Source organism: Bos indicus x Bos taurus, chromosome 12 (assembly GCF_003369695.1).
Source record: "Bos indicus x Bos taurus breed Angus x Brahman F1 hybrid chromosome 12, Bos_hybrid_MaternalHap_v2.0, whole genome shotgun sequence".
NCBI classification, from domain to species: domain Eukaryota; kingdom Metazoa; phylum Chordata; class Mammalia; order Artiodactyla; family Bovidae; genus Bos; species Bos indicus x Bos taurus.
In genome coordinates, this window is record NC_040087.1 from 30,560,939 (window position 1) to 30,581,160 (window position 20,222).

Genomic DNA, 20,222 nt, shown 5'->3' on the forward strand with positions numbered 1-20,222 from the left:
CAGAGGATCTTCCCAACTCAGGGATTAAACCCAGGTCTCCCGCATTGCAGGCAGATTCTTTACCAGCTAAACCACAAGGGAAGCCTAAGAATACCGGAGTTGGTAGCCTGTCCCTTCTCCAGCGGATCTTCCCGACCCAGAAATCGAACCAGGGTCTCCTGCATTGCAGGCAGATTCTTTACTGAGCTATCAGGGAATTCTGGGGAGGTAGACTGTATTCTTCAGTACTACTGTGTGTATTAGAAATGAGCCAGTTCATTTTGTGTACACACAAAAAAGGTAGCATTTATTTAACAAATAATAGCAAGCCAGGTAAAGGGGTAATCTTTAATGTCCTTATTATGCAGTTGAGTTTATTGTTTATATCATGGTTGTAACCTAGCATGTTGATTTGGACAGTGTCTGTATCTGATTCTTTAGATTGAAAGAATGAAGAGTGGAAGATAACTCAAGGAAAAAACAACTTGAATTTAATCTTTTTAAATTTCTAATACCATTTCAGATATAGGAACCATGAATGTAAAATAAACTCTTAAGACTGCAAGGAATCTGGGAGTAGTCTAAACCTAGAATTCATTTTCTCTTACTATAAAAAGTCTGAGGACCTCTCGGTGAGGTTCTGCCTATCTCCAGTACATCTTTTCTGCAGGGTCACTAACATACCACTCACTATCTTCATTAGAGAAGCTTCTTTCCAGAAAAGAAAATGCTGAGTGTTGGGGGTACCGTAAGTTAGGCGGCATTGTTCGACGTATGCAAACAACATAAATCATTCTGTTAAGCTTTGTAGAATCTTCCACATTTCTAAGTGGTTGACATTTTATCCTCACAGTTGTCTGTAGAAAAACGGGAGGGGAAAAGGGATTATTACCCTTGATTTATTCCCTGTGATGGAGATCTCCGTTCTTTTAGTCAACCTTTAACATTAGTGAGTGTTGTTCATTAATTGTTTGTGAGAGGGTGGTCCTTGGATTCTTTCTAGATTGTTTCTCTCCAAATTGCTAATCAGATTTTTTTCTAACTTTCCTCTCTCTCTCTTTTTTTAATGGTGTCTTTTTAGTGAAAGGGCTTCCCTGATAGCTCAGCTGGTAAAGAATCCACCTGCAAGGCAGGAGACCCCAGTTCAATTTCTGGATCGGGAAGATCCACTGCAGAAGAGATAGGCTACTCACTCCAGTGTTCTTGGGCTGGCCTGGTAGCTCAGACAGTAAAGAATCTGCCTGCAACTCGGGAGATCTGGGTTTGATCCCTGGGTTGGGAAGATCCCCTGGAGAAGGGAACAGTTACCCACTCCAGTCTTCTGACCTGGAGAATTCCGTGGACAGAGGAGCCTGGCAGGCTACAGTCCATGGGGTCCCAGAGAGTTGGACATGACTAAACGACTTTCACTTTAAAACACTACAGTTATCTTTCTGATGGAAAGAAGAGTGCATTTTGTTTTACTTTGAAAAACTGCTCAGAAGAAAGAAATTGATATAATTTGCAATGCCCTAGTAGTTTAATTAATTCATTATTATAAATAAACTGATTATCTGGGATGGATTGGAAAAAGTATATAGCTGCTTTATTAAGTATTCTAACTATCTGAATAGGTAGGTTAACTTCTTCCAGATTTGTAAAAGTACTGTTATAACATCCTTCTTAGTTCACGGATTTGGTGGAATATTTTATTCCCTGGTGGCTGCATTTCTTGTTAAGTCTATAACTGTTATTCCAAGATTTCTGATATAGATGCAACAAAACACTTTACTTGGCCTTTCTCTTCCGTCTTATGCTATGATAGTTTCTCATTTTCTGTCCCAAAGTTAAATGACCAGCTTTACAGTTTGACTCAACTTCTTTAGATTACAACATTAAGAGTCCCTTAGGTAGGATTTTGTAAATACTTATTTTAAGTTTTATGAAAAATTGCAGACAAAAGTGGAAAGATAAGTATAATAAATCCCCGTGTATCCACATTGCAGTTTCAACAATTATTAACTCATGGTCAGTCGTGTTTACTTGCTCTTCCTGAATGATTTTGAAACATCATATTACGTATGACATTTGGTATGTGTGAATGAAATATACATGAGAATGATATTTTAAACCACAATAATCATTACAGCTTCAAAATTAGTGATAATTACCTAACATTATCAGCCTTACAGATGCAGAGCATATAAAGACAAGTATTTATGCCACTTTTAGTTTTGAACTGAAGGTGCTGAAAAATTTAACGTTTCAAAGGCTGTTTAACATTAAAGTGGTTTTTTTTTTTGTCTTATGAACGTTGAGACCTGAAGAAGTCATAGTATAGTAACCTTCTTTTCTAATCCTGCTGTGGCAATATTCTTAGCATTCTCAGCTTTTCTCTTACCTCTCAGAAGAAGTAGAAAATGTTCTGACTTTGCTGTCAGAATATACAAACTTAAACATTGACCACAGATTTTGAGCATAATTGCACTTATACAGATTATGTGACTTAAGAATGTTTTCAATAAATAACAATCTTTGAAATCTAAGAAAATTGCCTAAAGATGTAAAAATAGTTCTTGGACAGAGAAATATATTTCAGTTGATTGATTGGTGTTAATGTGGGAAATCATTAGGTTGCGATCTTCCTTTTTTATTGCAAGGAAAGGGAAGAAGATTGTGCTTGTACCTCTGGTCAGTGAACTAAGCGGTTGGTTCTCTTTTTTCCTTTGCTCTGTGATAGGTTAGTAGTTATTTAAATAATTGATGTTAAGTGTCTCTGAATTCCTGTGGTTCTCAGATACTATTAACTTTCTCTTCCTGACTGAAGAGGATGTATAGGGTAGAATCTTTTTTCCTTTGTCTAAATTTAGACTTCATTATGAATTAGGAAGTTTGTGAGGGTATCTGAGCTGGAGGTAAAGTATGGCTGTTTTCTTATTTTTTAGTTTTGTTTTGCTGCTGTTGCCGCCTTTTGTTTTTCGATCCTTTATGCAGTTAAGGGTGAATGGAGAGCTAAAAATAAACATTTGCAAACAGTTCACACTAGAAGTTATTTTTCTATAATCCTTGAACTGAATAAAAGCAGAAGTTTTAAAACTCTGAATCCAAGTTTCACTGGCATCCCTGGCTTACAGAGAAGGCATTTGGTTGCCATTCACCCAGCTACCTGCTCTTGTCTCAAAACCCTCACCTAGTTCTAGATCTGAGTAGGGATTGGCCCCGTGTGCAAGTTTATCCGTACCTGTGGATTTGCACTTGAATATCCCTTTTAACAAACCTGATGATCTTCTGTTGGTTTGGAGATGTTTTTTCTCCTATGATTGCTTTCTGCTTGTAGAGTTGGATCATAGGTTTACATTAAAATATCAAAAGCCTCTGGAAACCCTGTCCTTTCTAATACATTTAAACAATTTCGTTTATGGCCCTTTCCCTGTTCCTCCCCTGAGAGACCCAGTCTCTTATTACCATTACTGAAACTGTCCTTCTCAACACATACCCCCACCCCCAAGGGTGGGTAGGGGACTGAAACGTAAATCGCAAAAGCAAGCCTGAATTACTTAAATCAGGTTTTTAAAAATTCAGAGTTTCTGCTGCCTCTACAAATCTGTCAAACAGGAGATAGAATAAAACAGAGGAACTGAAATTTATTTATTGTAATTTATACTTTTATTCTTAACATTATAGTATACTGAGCTGTTTAGTAGTAGCCTTTCCCCACATTGACATTCAAACTCTAAACTAGAAAATGCTTTTGTTCTTTTATTCTAGAAAGAATAAAACAGACAAATTTGTATATCCACCTTCTACGTCTGATTTTAAAAATTGAAGTGGTTTAGCATTTTGCACTGTAGCTAGGAATTGAACAGTCCTCAGAACAAAATGTGGAGAAGGCAATGGCAAGCCACTCCAGTACTCTTGCCTAGAAAATCCCATGGATGGAGGAGCCTGGTGGGCTACAGTCCATGGGGTCGCCACGAGTCGGTCGCGACTGAGCGACTTCACTTTCACTTTTCACTTTCACGCAATGGAGAAGGAAATGGCAACCCACTCCAGTGTTCTTGCCTGGAGAATCCCAGGGACGGCAGAGCCTGGTGGGCTGCCGTCTATGGGGTCGCACAGAGTCGGACAAGACTGACGTGACTTAGCAGCAGCAGCAGAACAAAATGTTCAGGGATAAAGAGGACATAACATAGCAGCATTGCCATGGTATTGCCTTGCTCTTGAGGATTACATGCCCCTAATACAGTTTGTGTTCTGTATCTCGAATCAGGATATAACACAGCATGGGATAGATAACCCCTAATTTACCTGTCTGTATAGCGGTCTATACCGCAATAGACCGCTGTCTCTATCTCTGCTGTGTAGAGTTTAGCTAAGACCAAGAAAATACAATGAAGGCCTCCAAACAGCAAATTTTATAACCAAATTGAGTTTGGTTATAAGATTTCCAGAGGTCAGCTTTGATAGCATAGTTGCTCTTATTTTAGACACAGTTTAAAACTGATTATCTCAGCCTATAGCAAGAGAGAAGCTCTCTGGATAGCCACCACAAGCAACTTCCGTGATAAAATCTCTTTACTGTTGGTTGGTTCTAAAAGTAAATTCCCTAAATTCCGTGATTGTATTTCATAATTAGTTTCTTCAATACCTTCAGTGCTTTAACTGAGGGAAAGAAGGAACTCTATACATAGTAACATAATAACTAACATTGACATAAATAATACTGATAAAATTGCAGTATACTTATGGAGTGCTTTTCATAAAGTTAACAAAATGCTTTCATTCCTAGTGTTTTACTTAATCGATTTTTTTCTTTATTTTTTAAATTCTTTTGGCTGCATCACGTGGCTTGTGGGATCTCAGTTCCCCAACCAGCGATTGAACCCACAGCCATGACAGTGAAAGCCTAGAATTCTAACCACTAGGCCACCAGGGAACTCTAGATTATGTCTTCTAATTCAGAGAGTCTGCTGGCTTAAAAAAAATCCTAAAAAGTGGCAGAATTCCTAGCAAGCATCCTGAAAGTTTGGGGGGAAATGTCGCTGAGCATCTACCTAATAGATCCTAAAGGCATCGTTGTTTGATAAAGGATATTTATAATGGCGCCCTGCAGAGACTGGTTACTTGATGTATATTCAAAGACGATAAGCTTATCTCCCTTAGACATATATGGATCACGCAACTGTTCACGAGTTGGTCCCAGAAAATAAAGTTAAGAAGGACTATATGGATTTCCCCTATTGCCTTAAGCGAGTTTTTCAGACATCTTCCGCTGAGTGCTTCTCTCTGTGGATTAGAATTATTTAATCAGCTTGTGAATGATAAAGCCAGTTGTTTGCCCTGGTATGGAACTCACCTAGTAAACTTAGATCTCTGTGCAATTCAGGAAGCACAACTTCCTGAGATTTTCCACAAAATGCCAGTAATGTCGTCTGAATTTTTGTTTTGGTGTTCTGAGTTGAGAAGGTAGTACATATTTGGGGATTAAATAGTATTCAGAAAACTGAGAATAAAATGAAGATGTTTTTATTGCAGTGGGTTAAATATATTCCTTGGTTTCTGGGCCTCCCAAATTTATTCAGGAAATTTCTAACTTGGTAAAGTAATTTTAACGTTAATATCCTTGATTCCTTTGATCCATGGCAGATTGGCAATTCATGATGATTTCTCAAAGTATGTGCATTTATGGCTCTGTAGTGTCCAAATGAGAGGATCTCCGAAGTTTGAAGCAGGTGTATTTAAGACGTGCTTCCCCTATCCACTCTCCACAATATGAACTCCCCTGACCTCTCAGTGTAGGATAGAGCCTCCTTCTAGGCTGCTGTGCTCGGGCCTGTAAGTCTATGTTGGTGCTTGTTGGCTCTGTGTGACGGATGGCACAGGGTTTCTGCTGTAGTGCTGGGTTACCCTGGATTGACATTTCAGTTGCTGTTTAGTTTTGCCCTGGGTTGGGTCAGTTCATGTAGCTTGGGAACTAATAGTAGTATTTTACAAATATTTATTTGCTCAACATTAATTAATGGAAGGATAGACTAATTTTTATACCATTTCCATATTGAAACAAATACAGTTTCGTAAGGGTCAGTTTTCAAAAAGCAGGGTCAATTTTGTATAAAGAATTAGGCAAAACATTTCCCAGGTTTTGGGTGTTTTAATTCATAATTTTTCTAAAGCAAGAAAGAATTAGTCACTCAGTCATGTCTGACTCTTTGCAACTCCATGGGCTGTAGCCCACCAGGCTTCTCTGACCATGGGGTTTCCCAGGCAAGAGTACTGGAGTGGGTTGACATTTCCATCTCCAGGGAATCTTCCCAACCTAGGGATTAAACTTGAATTGGCTGCATTGGTGGGTGGATTCTTTACCATTGGGCCACCTGTGACAGTCTTCCGTGTACCTCATTGGTCGGAACTAGATACGTGGCCACTCCTAGTGCAATGAAGTTTGCTATAGTTCTGATGTCCTCTTGTGTTAAAGGTTGCTTCTTACACTCTTTGTGAGGAAGGAAAGAAATGAACATTGTATGAATCTCTTAGCATTGTGTTTAACTGTTACGTCACTGCAGAATTGTACTTAGTGGCATAAAAAAAAGTGAGGGGTTTACATGCTTCCTGCAGCAAGAAATCTGGATGGTGACCATGTAGGGTTAGTGCAGTGGCCTGAGGCTGCTCTCAAGGGACCAGGCTCCTCCTGTCTCTCTGCTCTTCTCTCTGTAGCCTGTGGATTTCTGTCTGGTGGTCTAAAGGTAACTCCGGACATCACCTTATGTTCCAGGTGGTGAAAAGATGGAAAGGCAAAAGGCTTTTCCTGAGCAGTGATTTATTTGAGAAGGGCCTTCCTTCCCAGGTACTGTAACCTCTGTCCCACTGACTGGAGTTGTCAAGGGCCCAGGCATGCATGGTGCTGGCGTTTTGAGTGGCCCGACAGGCCCTGATTGTGGAGGCTGGCAACTCATCAGTCTTAGTGGTGAGGGCACACGCAGCACCAGCGCAGGAACCAGCCTTTGAGACAGAGGGGCCCTGTGTCCCTGTGTGTCCTTTCTGCAGCTCCTTTCCTGTGTTGAGAGTTCTCCCTCCTAGTTTGTATTATAAGCAATGTTAGTTCAAATAAGGTAAATCATGTTCTTTAATTGAATTAAAAAATAATTCCTATGTAGGAAACTCTTTTATAGGAAAAAATGGCTGTATTTTCACTTAGTGGGAAATTAAGTAGTCATTAAATATTTACAAAGGTTGTGCACAGAATGGGCTGCATGCCCCGGAACTGTTCTAGGTCATTAGTGATCTCTAGGATATAAATCCAGAAAATGCTTTTCTGTCTTCATTGTACTTGGCCTCTCAGCAGAACTTAAAATAGGAGCGCACCTGGTCTTCCCTTTACACTTTGTTCTCCTGGCTTGCGTGGCCCCACATGCACAGCTTTTTCGTTTGTCTTCTTAGCTCCCCCCTCTCAGTTTCCTTTACCAGCTCTTGATTTGCTTTGAAAGTGTTAACTTTTCTTTGGTGTTCAGTCTGGGCTCTCATCTTATCTCATCAGCCGCTTTTTCCGTACAGCAGTCAAAGGGCTCTTCAGTGGAATTTGAATCGTGAGCCTCGCTGTTTAAAACTTTTAAATGTCTCACAGTTCGCGGTGAACACTCAGACGCCTCCCAGGCTGTGTGAGCGGATCCAGCCCCTGCGAGCTCCTCAGCCTCATCTGTGCCACCCTTCCTCGGTCGCTAGTGCAGTTCCCTGCACTTGTCAGGTTCTTCCTTGTTCCTTGAAGTCCTCATACGCGCTGAGCCACTGCCTGGAGTGTCATGCTGCCCACTGGTTCAGTACTTGTAGCATGCCTTCATTAGGATGTGTAATACGTAATGCTGCCACAGATACCTAATCTGTAAAAAAAACACACACTCTTGGCATCTCCAGCTCCTGTTTTAGGTCCTCAGCTAGGCCTTCAGTGAAGCCCCCCTGAAGCTCCCTGTTCCAGAGTCTTGGTTGTTTCATGGCACTTTCTCTCAGGTGATCTTTTGTCCGTTTGCTTCTTTTCATACCCAGTTTGTGCATAGTAGGTACTATTTTTTTTTTTTTTTTTTCGGCTGAATGCGTGGTTAATATCATGGAGAGATTCTTAACATTATTTTGAGAAAAAGAAAAATTTTGTAGAGCGTCATCATACTGTGTAAAAAATGTTAATAGTCCTCTGGTGGGAATCTGTTTTTTAAAATTAGCTTCTAATGGCAAAGGAAAACTTAAAAACTCTTCTAACTTGCAGTTTTACATCTAAATGGAACTCTAGAGATCATTGAATACAATCATTTCCTCCCTAATCAGGGAACATGGATAATAATATGCTATTTTATATTTTTGCAGAAAGTTTCAGAGTTTACAGAATACTTTCACATACTGTCTCATTTGAGCTTTAAAGTAGATTCTGAGTAGTTAGGGTATTCTCTGGATGTAAGCCCTTGTCTAGCCACCAGGCACGTGACCTTGGGTAGGTGAGAAAATGAGGGTGGTGTGAGTATCCAGAGACTTTATATAATTTTGTGAACTCTGCAGTATGAAACATGTCGGTAGTAGTTGTGTTACAAGTAACAAACCTAGCTCCCAGAACAGTGACGTGCTGGCACGGTGTCCGGGATGAGCGGTGAGCGGTCAGGCTGATAACCAGCCTCCGGCTGTGCAGTAATCTTAACTCTGGCAAGATGCTTAACCTCAGTTAAGCCTCAGTGTGCTCATCTGGAAAATAAAGATACTATCTGCTTTATACAATAGTAGTTAGCACAGTTTCTGACACATGCTAAGTAGTCAGTAAATCTTTTTGTTGTCACCACCATCAGTAACATCAAGCACGACAAAAATGACCAGAATGGTAGTTTGATGAGTAGTTTGAGTCTTACAGAGTTGTGAATTCTTTGCTAAATTCTCATCTGAGAAGTAATTCATATACACAGGTGTGTTGTACAGTAGCTGTGCTGCAGCATAGCAAGACTGCTTAGAAGTTGTTGTTTTCCACATATTTTCTAATTGTATATGCTCAGGTTACCTTATTCCGATTTAAATTACCAAAATAATAGCAGTTTAAAGACTGAAAAGTGTGTAGAGCGATTGTAGACATTCAGAGGGCTTTGAAACTTTGAAATAAGGATTGTTAGTAAGCACTTGGACTGTCAGGTTACCTCTTCAGTGTTGCTATGGCTTCTTAGAGACAACGTCCTGATCATGGTCTCTTTCTCTTCCTCTCTAATGGCCCCCTGATGATTTTATTGACGCACTTTAGGGAGCATGATTATTTGGTTCAGTACTTGTAGCATGCCTTCATTAGGATGTGTAATACGTAATGCTGCCACAGATACCTAATCTGTAAAAAAAACACACAACAAAAAACAAACAAACTGGCTGATGGTGGGAGGAAGTAGAAGGAAGTAAAGACATAGAAGGAATCCAAAGAAAGAAAAGTGAAAGTCGCTCAGTTGTATCCAGCTCTTTGCAACCTCATGGACTATACGGTCCATGGAATTCTCCAGGCCAGAATATTGAAGTGGGTAGCCTTTCCCTTCTCCAGGGGTCTTCCCAACCCAGGAATCGAACCCAGGTCTCCTGCATTGCAGGTGGATTCTTTACCAGCTGAGCCACAAGGGAAGCCCAAGAACACTGGAGTGGGTAGCCTGTCCCTTCTCCAGAGGATCTTCTGACCCAGGAATTGAACCAGGGTCTCCTGCAATCCAAGGCTTTGTGATTTCTGCCGTTGAGTTTACAATCTAATTGAAGCCATCTGCTGCTATTGCATTTGCTTTCTGTATTGTAATGCTAAATGTTTTGATGATGCTGGATTTATATTCAGTAACAACTTCAGTAACACACAGGTCTTGTGTTTTTCTAAATGAATAGCCTTGATGCATTCACGCCTAATGAGGAGCACTCCGTGATTATGTTAAAAAACGATAGACATTCTTAGCTCAGGTGGCATGTCCTGCATAGATGCAGACTTCTGTGCTGTTTTACTGGCAGTTGTACTGAACATTATGTACTGATGTAGACGCATTTATCATGTTTGCCTTTTCCATTTTCTGCTCATTTTGTGGAGTTTTGCAGCAAAGTAATTTGCCACACGAATCCTAAGTAAAACCATTTATTGTGACTTTAAAATTTAATAAATAATAAGTAATAAAGCAATTATATTCAAGTAAGAATTCACGAGTGTTCCAGAGACGTCCAGTTATAAATGAGAACCTCACTGTCAGGAGCACATGAGGTCATGGCTCTCTGGGGCACCACTGAGTGATGGGATCCCTAGTCACAGGTCGACGCGAGCCGTCTGCGAGCTGAATAAGCTTGCGGATCCAGGCGGCCGGGGACAATCGTTGTCTTCACGGCTGCCCAGAATGAGTTCTTCTTGGACAGGAGAGCTGGCTATCACTTTTGAATAATCAATTGACTGACAAACATATTGTAAAGAATAGGATGATTTTTAAAATGCCTTGTTCTTTTTTTCCCTGTTCAGGGCAACTGTTTTTCTTTTATCACTGTGGTCTGTTGCAGGGCTTGTGTTCCCTGATAATTTTACTTGGGAACTTAAGCTAGAGGACTCTTGGACCTCTCCTTTACCTATTTTTCAGAGTAGATGTTGGTGGCTCAGACAGTAAAGCGTCTGTCTACAATGTGAGAGACCTGGGTTTGATCCATGGGTTGGGAACATTCCCTGGAGAAGGAAATGGCAACCCACTCCAGTACTCTTGCCTTGAAAATCCCATGGACGGAGGAGCTTGGTGCAGGCTACTATCCATGGGGTCGCAAAGAGTTGGGCACGACTGAGCGACTTTACTTTCTTTCTTATTGAGTTTTTACTGCTACAGATTTAATAGTTCATGTACATTGGAATCTACATCATTTTCATCATTTTAAGTGTTAAAAAGAAGGTAAAGATCCCATAGGTTTAACCCATTTAGCAAATCTCAGTGTACCTTAGTTTATGAGTACATAATACAAGTAAATTCAGAGACAAAAATCCAGGTGTATTTTCTTAGAAGGTAGAATCTGTTTTCATGAATCCCTTACAACTTCTTCACAAATAGGAGCACTCCTTCATTCCAATAAAAAAGTAGGAATGCTTTCTTGGCTTCTTCAGTTATATTTTGAAATTCTTCCCTGCTCTTTGTTGAAAATGTAGTTTTATCACTTCATCCAGGGTGACTAGGTGCAGGATAATTTTTTTATGCCATCCCCCTCAAGCATGTGAGCCCAGAGTGTGTGTGGATTGGAGTGGGGCAGTGAGCATTTCAGCCAGGAGGAACAACCTGGATACAGGCCTTGAGGCAGAGAGCTTGGCAGCTTGAGGCCCTGAAAGAAGGTCCATGCGACTGGGGCATGGTGGGGCAAGAGGGGTTGGGGTGACAGAGGATAATCATGGAGACCTTGCTGAGGAGTTTGCCTGGGCCACGGGCCACTTGAGCAGGGCGGCACCCAGCGGGTATTGCTGGTGGTGCCCTAGGTTCAGCTCTCAGCCTCCCGCTTGCTAACATCTCTCCTTTCATTCCCAGGACTCTGAGAGGTGGGTGGTAGCATCAGAGTCCACTAGACTGAGTACCAACTAGGTGTGTGGGTAGTCGCGATTTTACTTCTGGCCACTGTACATTACACACCCTACCCTGGAATCTCCAGCTCACAGGTTCTGCTTTCTTTTCTCTTTTATATTCATTTAGCAAATACTTGTTGAGCACTTTGTAGCCACCCCCTCCTCCACAATCAGTTGTTTGTATGTCTCCTAGCTTCCAGGGTATGAAATCTCCACAAGTTTCATGTTAAATATTTTGTAATCAGGCACCAAGCACTGTATCAGTTTCAGAAAATGTCTGAATAAATGAACAACTAAAAGAAAGTTTATGTAATTATCATATCTAAGCACCGCAGTTATTTGAATAATTTGTTTTTTTATCAGTCCTGTGTAGAAACATGAACATATTCCTCCTTCGTTCCATTTTTCTTTAACATACAGTTAACAGAAATTCAAAACATGCCATTTAAGTCCATAGGTCTAGAAAAAAAAATACGCTTATCTCTTTTCAGCCTCATATCTTAAGTCACTGGTAGTTTGTATTTTTACTCTAGATGAAGTAGCTATTTTGATACAGAATTATTTTTTAAAAAGCACTGTTCACCTTCAGATAAAAATAAGAAAGATAAGTAAAGACAAACATATACCACCATATACATTTTTAGGAAGTCAAGCTCTTTTTAAAATAATCTTTTTGAGGTAATTATGGATTTACATGGGATAGTAAGAAATAATACAGGGAAATCCCATACAGCCTTCACCTAGTTTTCCTTAATGATAGCTAGCATCTTATAAGTAGTTCGGTAGCCTCAGGGAGTGGACACTGATGAAACCCACAGTCTTTATTCGGAGCTCTCCAGTTAACATGCCCTCATTAGTGTCTGTGCCGATGTAGTTCTGTGCAGTTACAGGCCACTTACCCAACAGCACGCATTTCAGTTCCACCCCGAGGATCCCTATACGTCCCTTTATAGACACAGCCGTGCTCTCTCTTCCCCTCTTCCTAGAACCCGGCCACCACTTCTCTCCATCTCTTACTTAGTAATTTCAAAAATATTGTATAAATGGAATCATATATACCATGTCATCTTTTGAATTGACTTATTTTTTTTAACTCTATATAATCCCCTTGAGATGAATTGAGAACTTTAAAAAAGTGATTTGCAAAGAAAGTCTAACCTCTTTCCCACTGGCCACTTACCTGTCCTTTAGCAAAAACAGGCAGGAATGAGCCCCACCAAGGCGCAGGCAGAGGCCTCCCCTTTTGATCAGTGCATTGATATCTTTGTGAAAAACAGTCATATTTCTTTCAGAGGGCATGGCCCATCTCCATAATCTCCTGTTTTATTTCCAAAGGCTGTTCCAGTTAATCCCATCTTCCATTCCCCCTCTTTCTTTCCTCTTAATTTTTTTCCCATTCTGACCTACTCAAAATAAATTGTTGAGTGAATTAAGCTGTAGATAAGATTTCTCCAAATTGATATTATCCAACAAATAGGAATCACAATCAATTTGACCGAAAATCTTAAACAGACAAACTTGAAATTACATGCATGAAAGAGCTTCTTTTGTTTCCATTGGCTTTACAGGAAATGATCATGGTAGTTCTGCTTCACTGATAGTCTTGTTTTGATTTGTTTTGCCTCCAAAGTAATTATAAAATATATATCATTCATTTGGATGGTCTAAGTGCCATCCCTTGGGTATATTATTCTGTGATAAGAACTCCATCTCCTACCAAGTCATTCAGAGTCCTGATGAACAGTTTTCTTTTTAGATGAGTATGTATATGAGTATATCACATTTTAAGCTGTAAATAAGAGTGTTGTTTGTAACCCACTGTTGATGTGTTGAGAATACCAGTACCTCACAAGCAGAGATTCTTTTAAGGTATTTTATAAATTGACTTACCTTGGCTTCAAAGAAGAAAAAAGGTCTTTCATTAAAAAGTATTTAAATAACTAATACTTAATCTTTCTAAAGAAACTAGCTCACATTTGTAGGGACTGCTATACGTTTATTGAGAGGAGCTGTAATTGACATTTAATCTGAATGAGCATGATAGATTCTACCTATACTTTGCTTGCTTAGTTGTTCAGTGGTATTCGACTCTTTGCGACCCCATGGACTGTAGCCCACCAGGTTCCTCTGTCCATGGGAGTTTTCAGGCAAAAACACTGGAGTGGGTTGTCATTTTCTTCTGCAGAGGATCTTCCTGACCCAGGGATCAAACCTACATCTCCTTTGTCTCCTGCATTGCCCTCTTTACCCGCTGAGGAAATCCTAACTGTGCTATAAGAACAATTAACTACTGACCAACCTATATGGCTAGATGTTTGGATGATTGCTTCAAGATTTACTCTTTTGTTTCTCAATTTGTAGCTCTAAGCCACTTTCAAACTGTACCAAGAATTATAAACTTAATTTCTGTGGCCATCCAGGTATAAGTGTATAAAGCAGACCAGTGTGAGTAAATTGAGAGTATATGTGTCAAACTGAAAAGTTCATGTCCACCTGTAAACGTTTAAAACAAAAATTAACTGTGTCAGACACATCTACAGGCCAAAAGTTTTCAACATTCTGATCATCTTGACAGACATAAATTTGTCAGACTGTTGATTTTGAAATGTGAAAGAGCTTTTTAGTGACAGTGATTGTATCAGGTTTAAAATAGGAAAAGCCAAGAACTTGGCAGCATGAATGCACTTAGCATTATGTATTTATGAGGTGGAGGTGTGTGTATTAGTTTTTGTTTAATACATTGTGGATGTCTTTCCACATCAAGTCATATAGGTCTGTGTCTCACGTCATTTAACGATTGTAGGAAGCTTCCATGATGAGGATGCACTATCATTTATTTTTCCATTTTCTTGCTGAGGGATATTAGGGAAAATTTAAAGTATGTGTCAGTGTAACCTTTGCGGAAAATAATGGTTAAGTCCTCTTCTATTTTCTTCGTTATTTTAAAATACTATAACTTGAATAAAAGCTCAGTAGAAATTAATTTTTAACTTAAAAGTTGATCCCAGGAAATAGTAAGTTCCTATCATTTGCATACCTCTTAGGAAGCCTGGATTTAATTATATTTCTTTCTGAGTGAAGCAGACATGTGGCTGACCCATTTTGAAGGGCATAATTTCTTGGGCATTAATGGCTGAAGGGCCCTTCCGCAGTAGTTTGAAGCTATTAAAAGATTCCTTGTAAGTTCAGAGCAAATAGATATTTACCCATATTCACACATAAAGAGACAGTGTTGAATAGTTATGTATGTGTGAGAACTGAAACTCACACCGTATTATGTAGACGGTAGGCTCCTTGCTTTAGCAGTCACTCATTACTTATTTGTTGTGGGAAAGAAAGAAGGTGGTGCTTTCTTACAACTGAATCATTATTGTAAATTCTTCCTTGAATTTTATTCTAATGGAACTTAAGGTTCCTGGATCAAATTACTTCTTTCCAACAGTGTTGTTTCATCAGACCTCTTCCTGTATTAAGTTCTTTGGTATAATTTCATTTTATTTAGGAAAGGCAGCAAAAAATTCGCACAGGTCATATCGAAAGGGCTTTTCACCTGAAATATAGACTTATTTTTCTTTTATCTTTTGAAATACTTTACAAATTGAGATAATAGGGTACATAGCAGTTAGAATACAGTTTCTAATATGGAACCTGATTCTCCTCCATCTGCTGTGAAATCCAGTTACATCCCGTTGAATGCAGAGTTAGGTGTATATAGCATTTTGCTTGAGGAGATATTTTATAATTATGAGTACATTTTCAAAGTGGCGATTTTGAGGTCCTGGGAATAGCAGTGGCCATGGTGGTGGCAGATAGTAAATGAGTGACCTGGTATCTTGGTGGTGCTGCAGTAGATTCCAGTTTATTCGTTGTAGACTTTGTCATCTTACAGACTTACTGTGTTTTTTTTTTTTTTAATAATAATAAAAAGATGTTAGTAACTGAGGAGGAGAGCTTGGGTGACCTGGTGCATTGGCAGTCTCTGTGCTCTGTGTGTAGAGAAACTGGGCTCTGGCTGTACCCTTCTTTTTTAGGAAGATATTATTTCCTCTCATGTAACAGGCCTTATAGGTATAGAAAACCTCACCTATATATAAGGGAGATGAATGAATATTGTGGTTGAAAAAAATGGTTAATTATGGACAAAGAAAAATTTTAAAGTGAACATTTTGGAAACTGTATTAAGAATGGTATAAGCAAATCTGTATTGACTTGGAAATGTAAATCCAGTGGCTCTCAAAAATGTTAATTCTACTGTCCATCTTAGGTGTTCCACTGAGGGTGAATCTGTGTTCTTTGTCACACAGAGCTCCACGAAAGTGAATGATCATGTCATTGGGATTAAAGGAACTACTGTTACTGACTCTTCCAATTAACTCTAATGAAGTTCTTCAAAATTACAGTTTCTGGTTAATTTGTTTAGGTTTGAATGATTTTTATAGGATAAAAAGTTGTATATAGTTTACTTTTTCTCTTCCTTTTTTCTAAGAAGCATATTAGCAACTGAATTTTTTTTCCTATTTAGTGATGTGATCTGCAGGGTAACAACTTGTATTAGCTGTTCAGTGGAAAATTGCTGAACAATTACAATGAACATTATAAAAGCATAATGAATTTTGGTTTCCCTTTGTTCATTTATATGGTAAATATATCCTCACACACACACACACATACACACGCATTAAATAATGAAAATCATGTCTCAAATTCTAGACCTTTAAAAAGAATCTTTTCAGAATTTAAGTAAATAAAAAACAGAAAATGGCATTATTACTAATTGAGAATGTGATTGAAATGAAAAGTTGTTATTTTACTTTAAAAATGTTGACTTTAAAAGAATCATTGTCTTCTTTCAGATAAACTTGCGCCTCATCTTGGTGAGCGGGAAAACGAAAGAGTTCCTATTTTCTCCTAATGATTCTGCTTCTGACATCGCAAAGCACGTGTATGACAACTGGCCGATGGGTGAGTAGTGGTTTTCTCTTGAGAATGAATAATGTTGATTCCTTGTGCCCTGCCTTGTTTCACAGACATTTTGAAAAAGTTGTAAGTAAAATATAAGAAAACAAGCGAATGATTGAGGGTACAAGGCTTAAAGTTGAAGGGGCTGCTGCATCCCTGCTGGGTTTGGCCTTTCAACTCCCTCACTGCAGAATGGTAAAGGAGCCTGGGCATCAGGTCGCTGGGTGGCCTTACAGCTGTTTTAATGTAAAAGAAAATTATTTTTTAAAGGAAAACACAAGGTAGCTAACACACACACACACACACACACTTCATATCAGTAACTCTCTTTACACCAAAGCACAAAGTAAAAACAAAGAAAAACTATCTTTAACAAATTGTAACACATTTTTAAAATTTTTGGTCTATTCTGTACACAACCTGCTTAGGTGGCATTTGACAGAAAGTGAATGTTTGATTCATGTCACTTCCTTTGTTTTCTGAACTACTACATGATCAAGAAGGTATAAAATCCATTTATGCTTTGCATTTTCAAGCCAATATCCATGACAGAATTTTGGAGTGTGTGTGTGAGAGAGAGAGAGAGATCCTTTCTCTGGTTTTTTTCCATGTAATAAGACTCGTGCCATCCTCAAACGAGTCTTCAGCTTATGTTCTTCCTATGAAGCTAACCCAAGTCAGTTTGATCCTCTTAATTGCGTGTACCTAGTGATACGACTGTTTGTGCTGATTTCACTAATTTTACTGGACTTCCCTGGTGGCTCGGACGGTAAAGAATCCACCTGCAATGCGGGAGACCTGGATTCGATCCCTGGGTTGGAAAGATCCCCTGGAGAAGGGAAAGGCTACCCACTCCAGTATTCTGGCCTGGAGAATCTCATGGACAGAGGAGCTAACCAAAACAGTTTGTACTTCTTAAAGCACAAGACTTGTATTAACAGAGAACACAGTGTATACAAAATGAATCAATTAGATCATACTGCTCACCCTAAAATAATGTTATATGAAGCTCTTTTAGAAGAAACTCTTTAATCCTTATTAACTTCTATACAACCATAAAACTAAAACAGATCTATAAAGAAAATGCAAATACAGCTCTAAAACCAGTAATGTTCAAATTAACAACTTTAATGTGCCAGGTGGCATATTTTTGCTAACACTCACTCATTGCTTACCCCATGAATATGGTACTGTGGAGTATGGTGTGCCTCCTCTCCCGCTGGCTGTAGAGAACCCAGTTATGTGTGGATTTACCACAGACCCTTCATGCACACAGTGTACCAAATTGTCATTCAGCCTTCACTGACAGGAACATGTCATTTATGTATTAAGTCAACCTTTGTTCTTTTCTGTTAACCTCTTGACAATTAAAGAAGTACTGCTTGGTACCAGTACAATCATAAGCTTAAACGCATACATGAGCACTGAAGTCCCAAGGCTGTACTTGGTTGTAAGGTAATACTTTGAATTATCTAGATAATCTCATCCAGGTTATCAGGTTAAAATGAAAAGACAATCTAAAAACTCTTGATGAGGACTTTCAGACCCAAAGAACTTGTCTTAAGGATTCATATACCTGAGTTTAAGAAATACTGCTTTAGACAAATACTTTGAAATGACTGGGTCTTTCTTCTTGCTGATAAGGAACAAATCAGTACTAGCTCCTGAATCAGAAAGAGACTGGAGCTAAAGGTCATAGATAAGAAGGAATTTCAGAAGAGCTGAAGTAACTAAACTTAGAATACTAGATTGTCTTCACAGCCAGGCAGGATAGATAAGTAAGACTGTGAAAAGCATTTTCAAATGTCTGAGAGTGATGTTGTTTGTTTAGTGGCTAAGTTGTGTCCAACTCTCAGACACCATGGACTGCAGCGTGCCAAGCTTCCCTGTCCTTCACTATCTCCCAGTTTGCTCAAACTCATGTCCATTGATTCATTGATGCCATCCGACCATCTCATCCTCTGTTGCCTCCTTCTTCTCCTGCCCTCAATCTTTCCCAGCATCAGGGTCTTTTCCAGTGAATTGGCTTTTTGCATCAGGTGCCAAAGTATTGAAGCTTCAGCTTCAGCATCAGTCCTTCCAATGAATAGTCAGGACTGATTTCCTTTATGATGGACTGGTTGGATCTCCTTTCAGTCTGAGGGACTTTCAAGAGTCTTCTCCAAATCCAAAGTTCAAAAGCATCAATTCTTTGGTGCTCAGCATCTTCATAGTCCAGCTCTCACACCCGTGTATGACCACTGGGAAACCATAGCTTTAACTATGGACCTTTGTCAGCAAAGTGATGCCTCTGCTTTTTAATATGCTGTCTAGGATTGTCATAGCTTTTCTTTGGAGGAGCAAGTGTCTTTTTATTTCATGGCTGCAGTCACCATCTACAGTGGTTTTGGAGCCCGAGAAAATAAAGTCTGTCATTGTTTCTATTGTTTCCCCATCTATTTGCCATGAAGTTATGGGAGTGGATGCCATGATCTTAGTTATATTTATCCTGGCATTCTTGATTCCAGCTTGTGCTTCATCAAGCCCAGCATTTTATATGATATACTCTGCATACAAGTTAAATAAGCAGGGTGGCAGTATATAGCCTTGACGTAAAATCCTTTCCCAATTTGGAACCAATCTGTTGTTCTATATCCAGGTTCTAACTGTTGCTTCTTGACCTGCATACAGGTTTCTCAGGAGGCAGGTAAGGTGGTCTGGTATTCCCATCCCTTTAAGAATTTTCCATAGTTTGTTGTGATTGACAGAGTTAAAGGCTTTAGCATAGTCAGTGAAGCAGAAATAGATGTTTTTCTGGAATCTCTTGCTTCTTCTCTGATCCAGTGGATGTTGGCAGTTTGATCTCCTGTTCCTCTGCCATTTCTAAATCCAGCTTGTACATCTGGGAGTTCTCAGTTCACCTATTGTTGAAACCTAACTTGAAGGATTTTGAGCATTACCTTGCTAGCATGTGAAATGAGTGCAGTTGTGTGATAGTTTGAACATTCTTTGGTATTGCCCTTTTTGGGGATTGGAGTGAAAATTGACCTTTTCCAATCCTGTGGCCACTGCTGAGTTTTCCAAATTTATTGACCAAATGAACAATGCTAAAAGAAATATTCTATTCACAATAATCTTGGGTGTGATGAATTCAAAGTAATCCATACCAAAGTGTTAACAACTCGATTTTCCTTCTGGAGGAGAGGGGCCTGGGACCATGGGAGTCAGAGGGCACTGAAGGGGGATGGATGGGGGAAAGGCTGGGGGCGGGGCGGGGGCTCGTGTCTCCTTTCCCACCATGCTGAGTCACCCACAGGCACTGGTGGTATCAAACTCACTTCATCATCTTGAACAGTCAAAACAAGGCAAAAGGGAGAGCCCTCCACTCACCTCCTTTATCTTCTGTCACTTGCTCTTGAGAGTCTTTTAAACTAGTTTTTGTGTTGACAGTTATCTCATGAAAGCAGGAACTTCTGTAGGAAACACACACATGATGCTAGAATTCTTAAGAAAGGTGATGATGGAATTTTCAAATCTCTATCAAAATCACAACTTTAAATTCTATATCTACAAGGTAGTGAAAATTACTAACCCCATACTTTGTCATGATACAGTGTCCTCAAACCACTGTTTTGACAGAATCATATTCCGTATTTTACCATAATAAGGTAAGGTATTCTCTAAACTGAAGTATTCTGTTATCCGTCCTACACACCAGTTGTATTTCCGTTGTCTTTGTACATTATCCTAGATTTCATACTTGTATATA

The 20,222-nt window shown here is 39.3% G+C and overlaps 1 protein-coding gene across 1 annotated transcript in view; it reads left to right on the forward strand.

Moving 5' to 3' along the window:
- UBL3 (ubiquitin like 3) overlaps window positions 1-20,222 on the forward strand; it is a 48,744-nt gene that overhangs the window by 20,136 nt on the left and 8,386 nt on the right. The window contains exon 2 of the mRNA XM_027557496.1: window positions 16,369-16,477. Within this exon, the coding sequence (XP_027413297.1) occupies window positions 16,369-16,477 (109 nt within the window). The remainder of the gene's footprint in view (window positions 1-16,368; window positions 16,478-20,222) is intronic.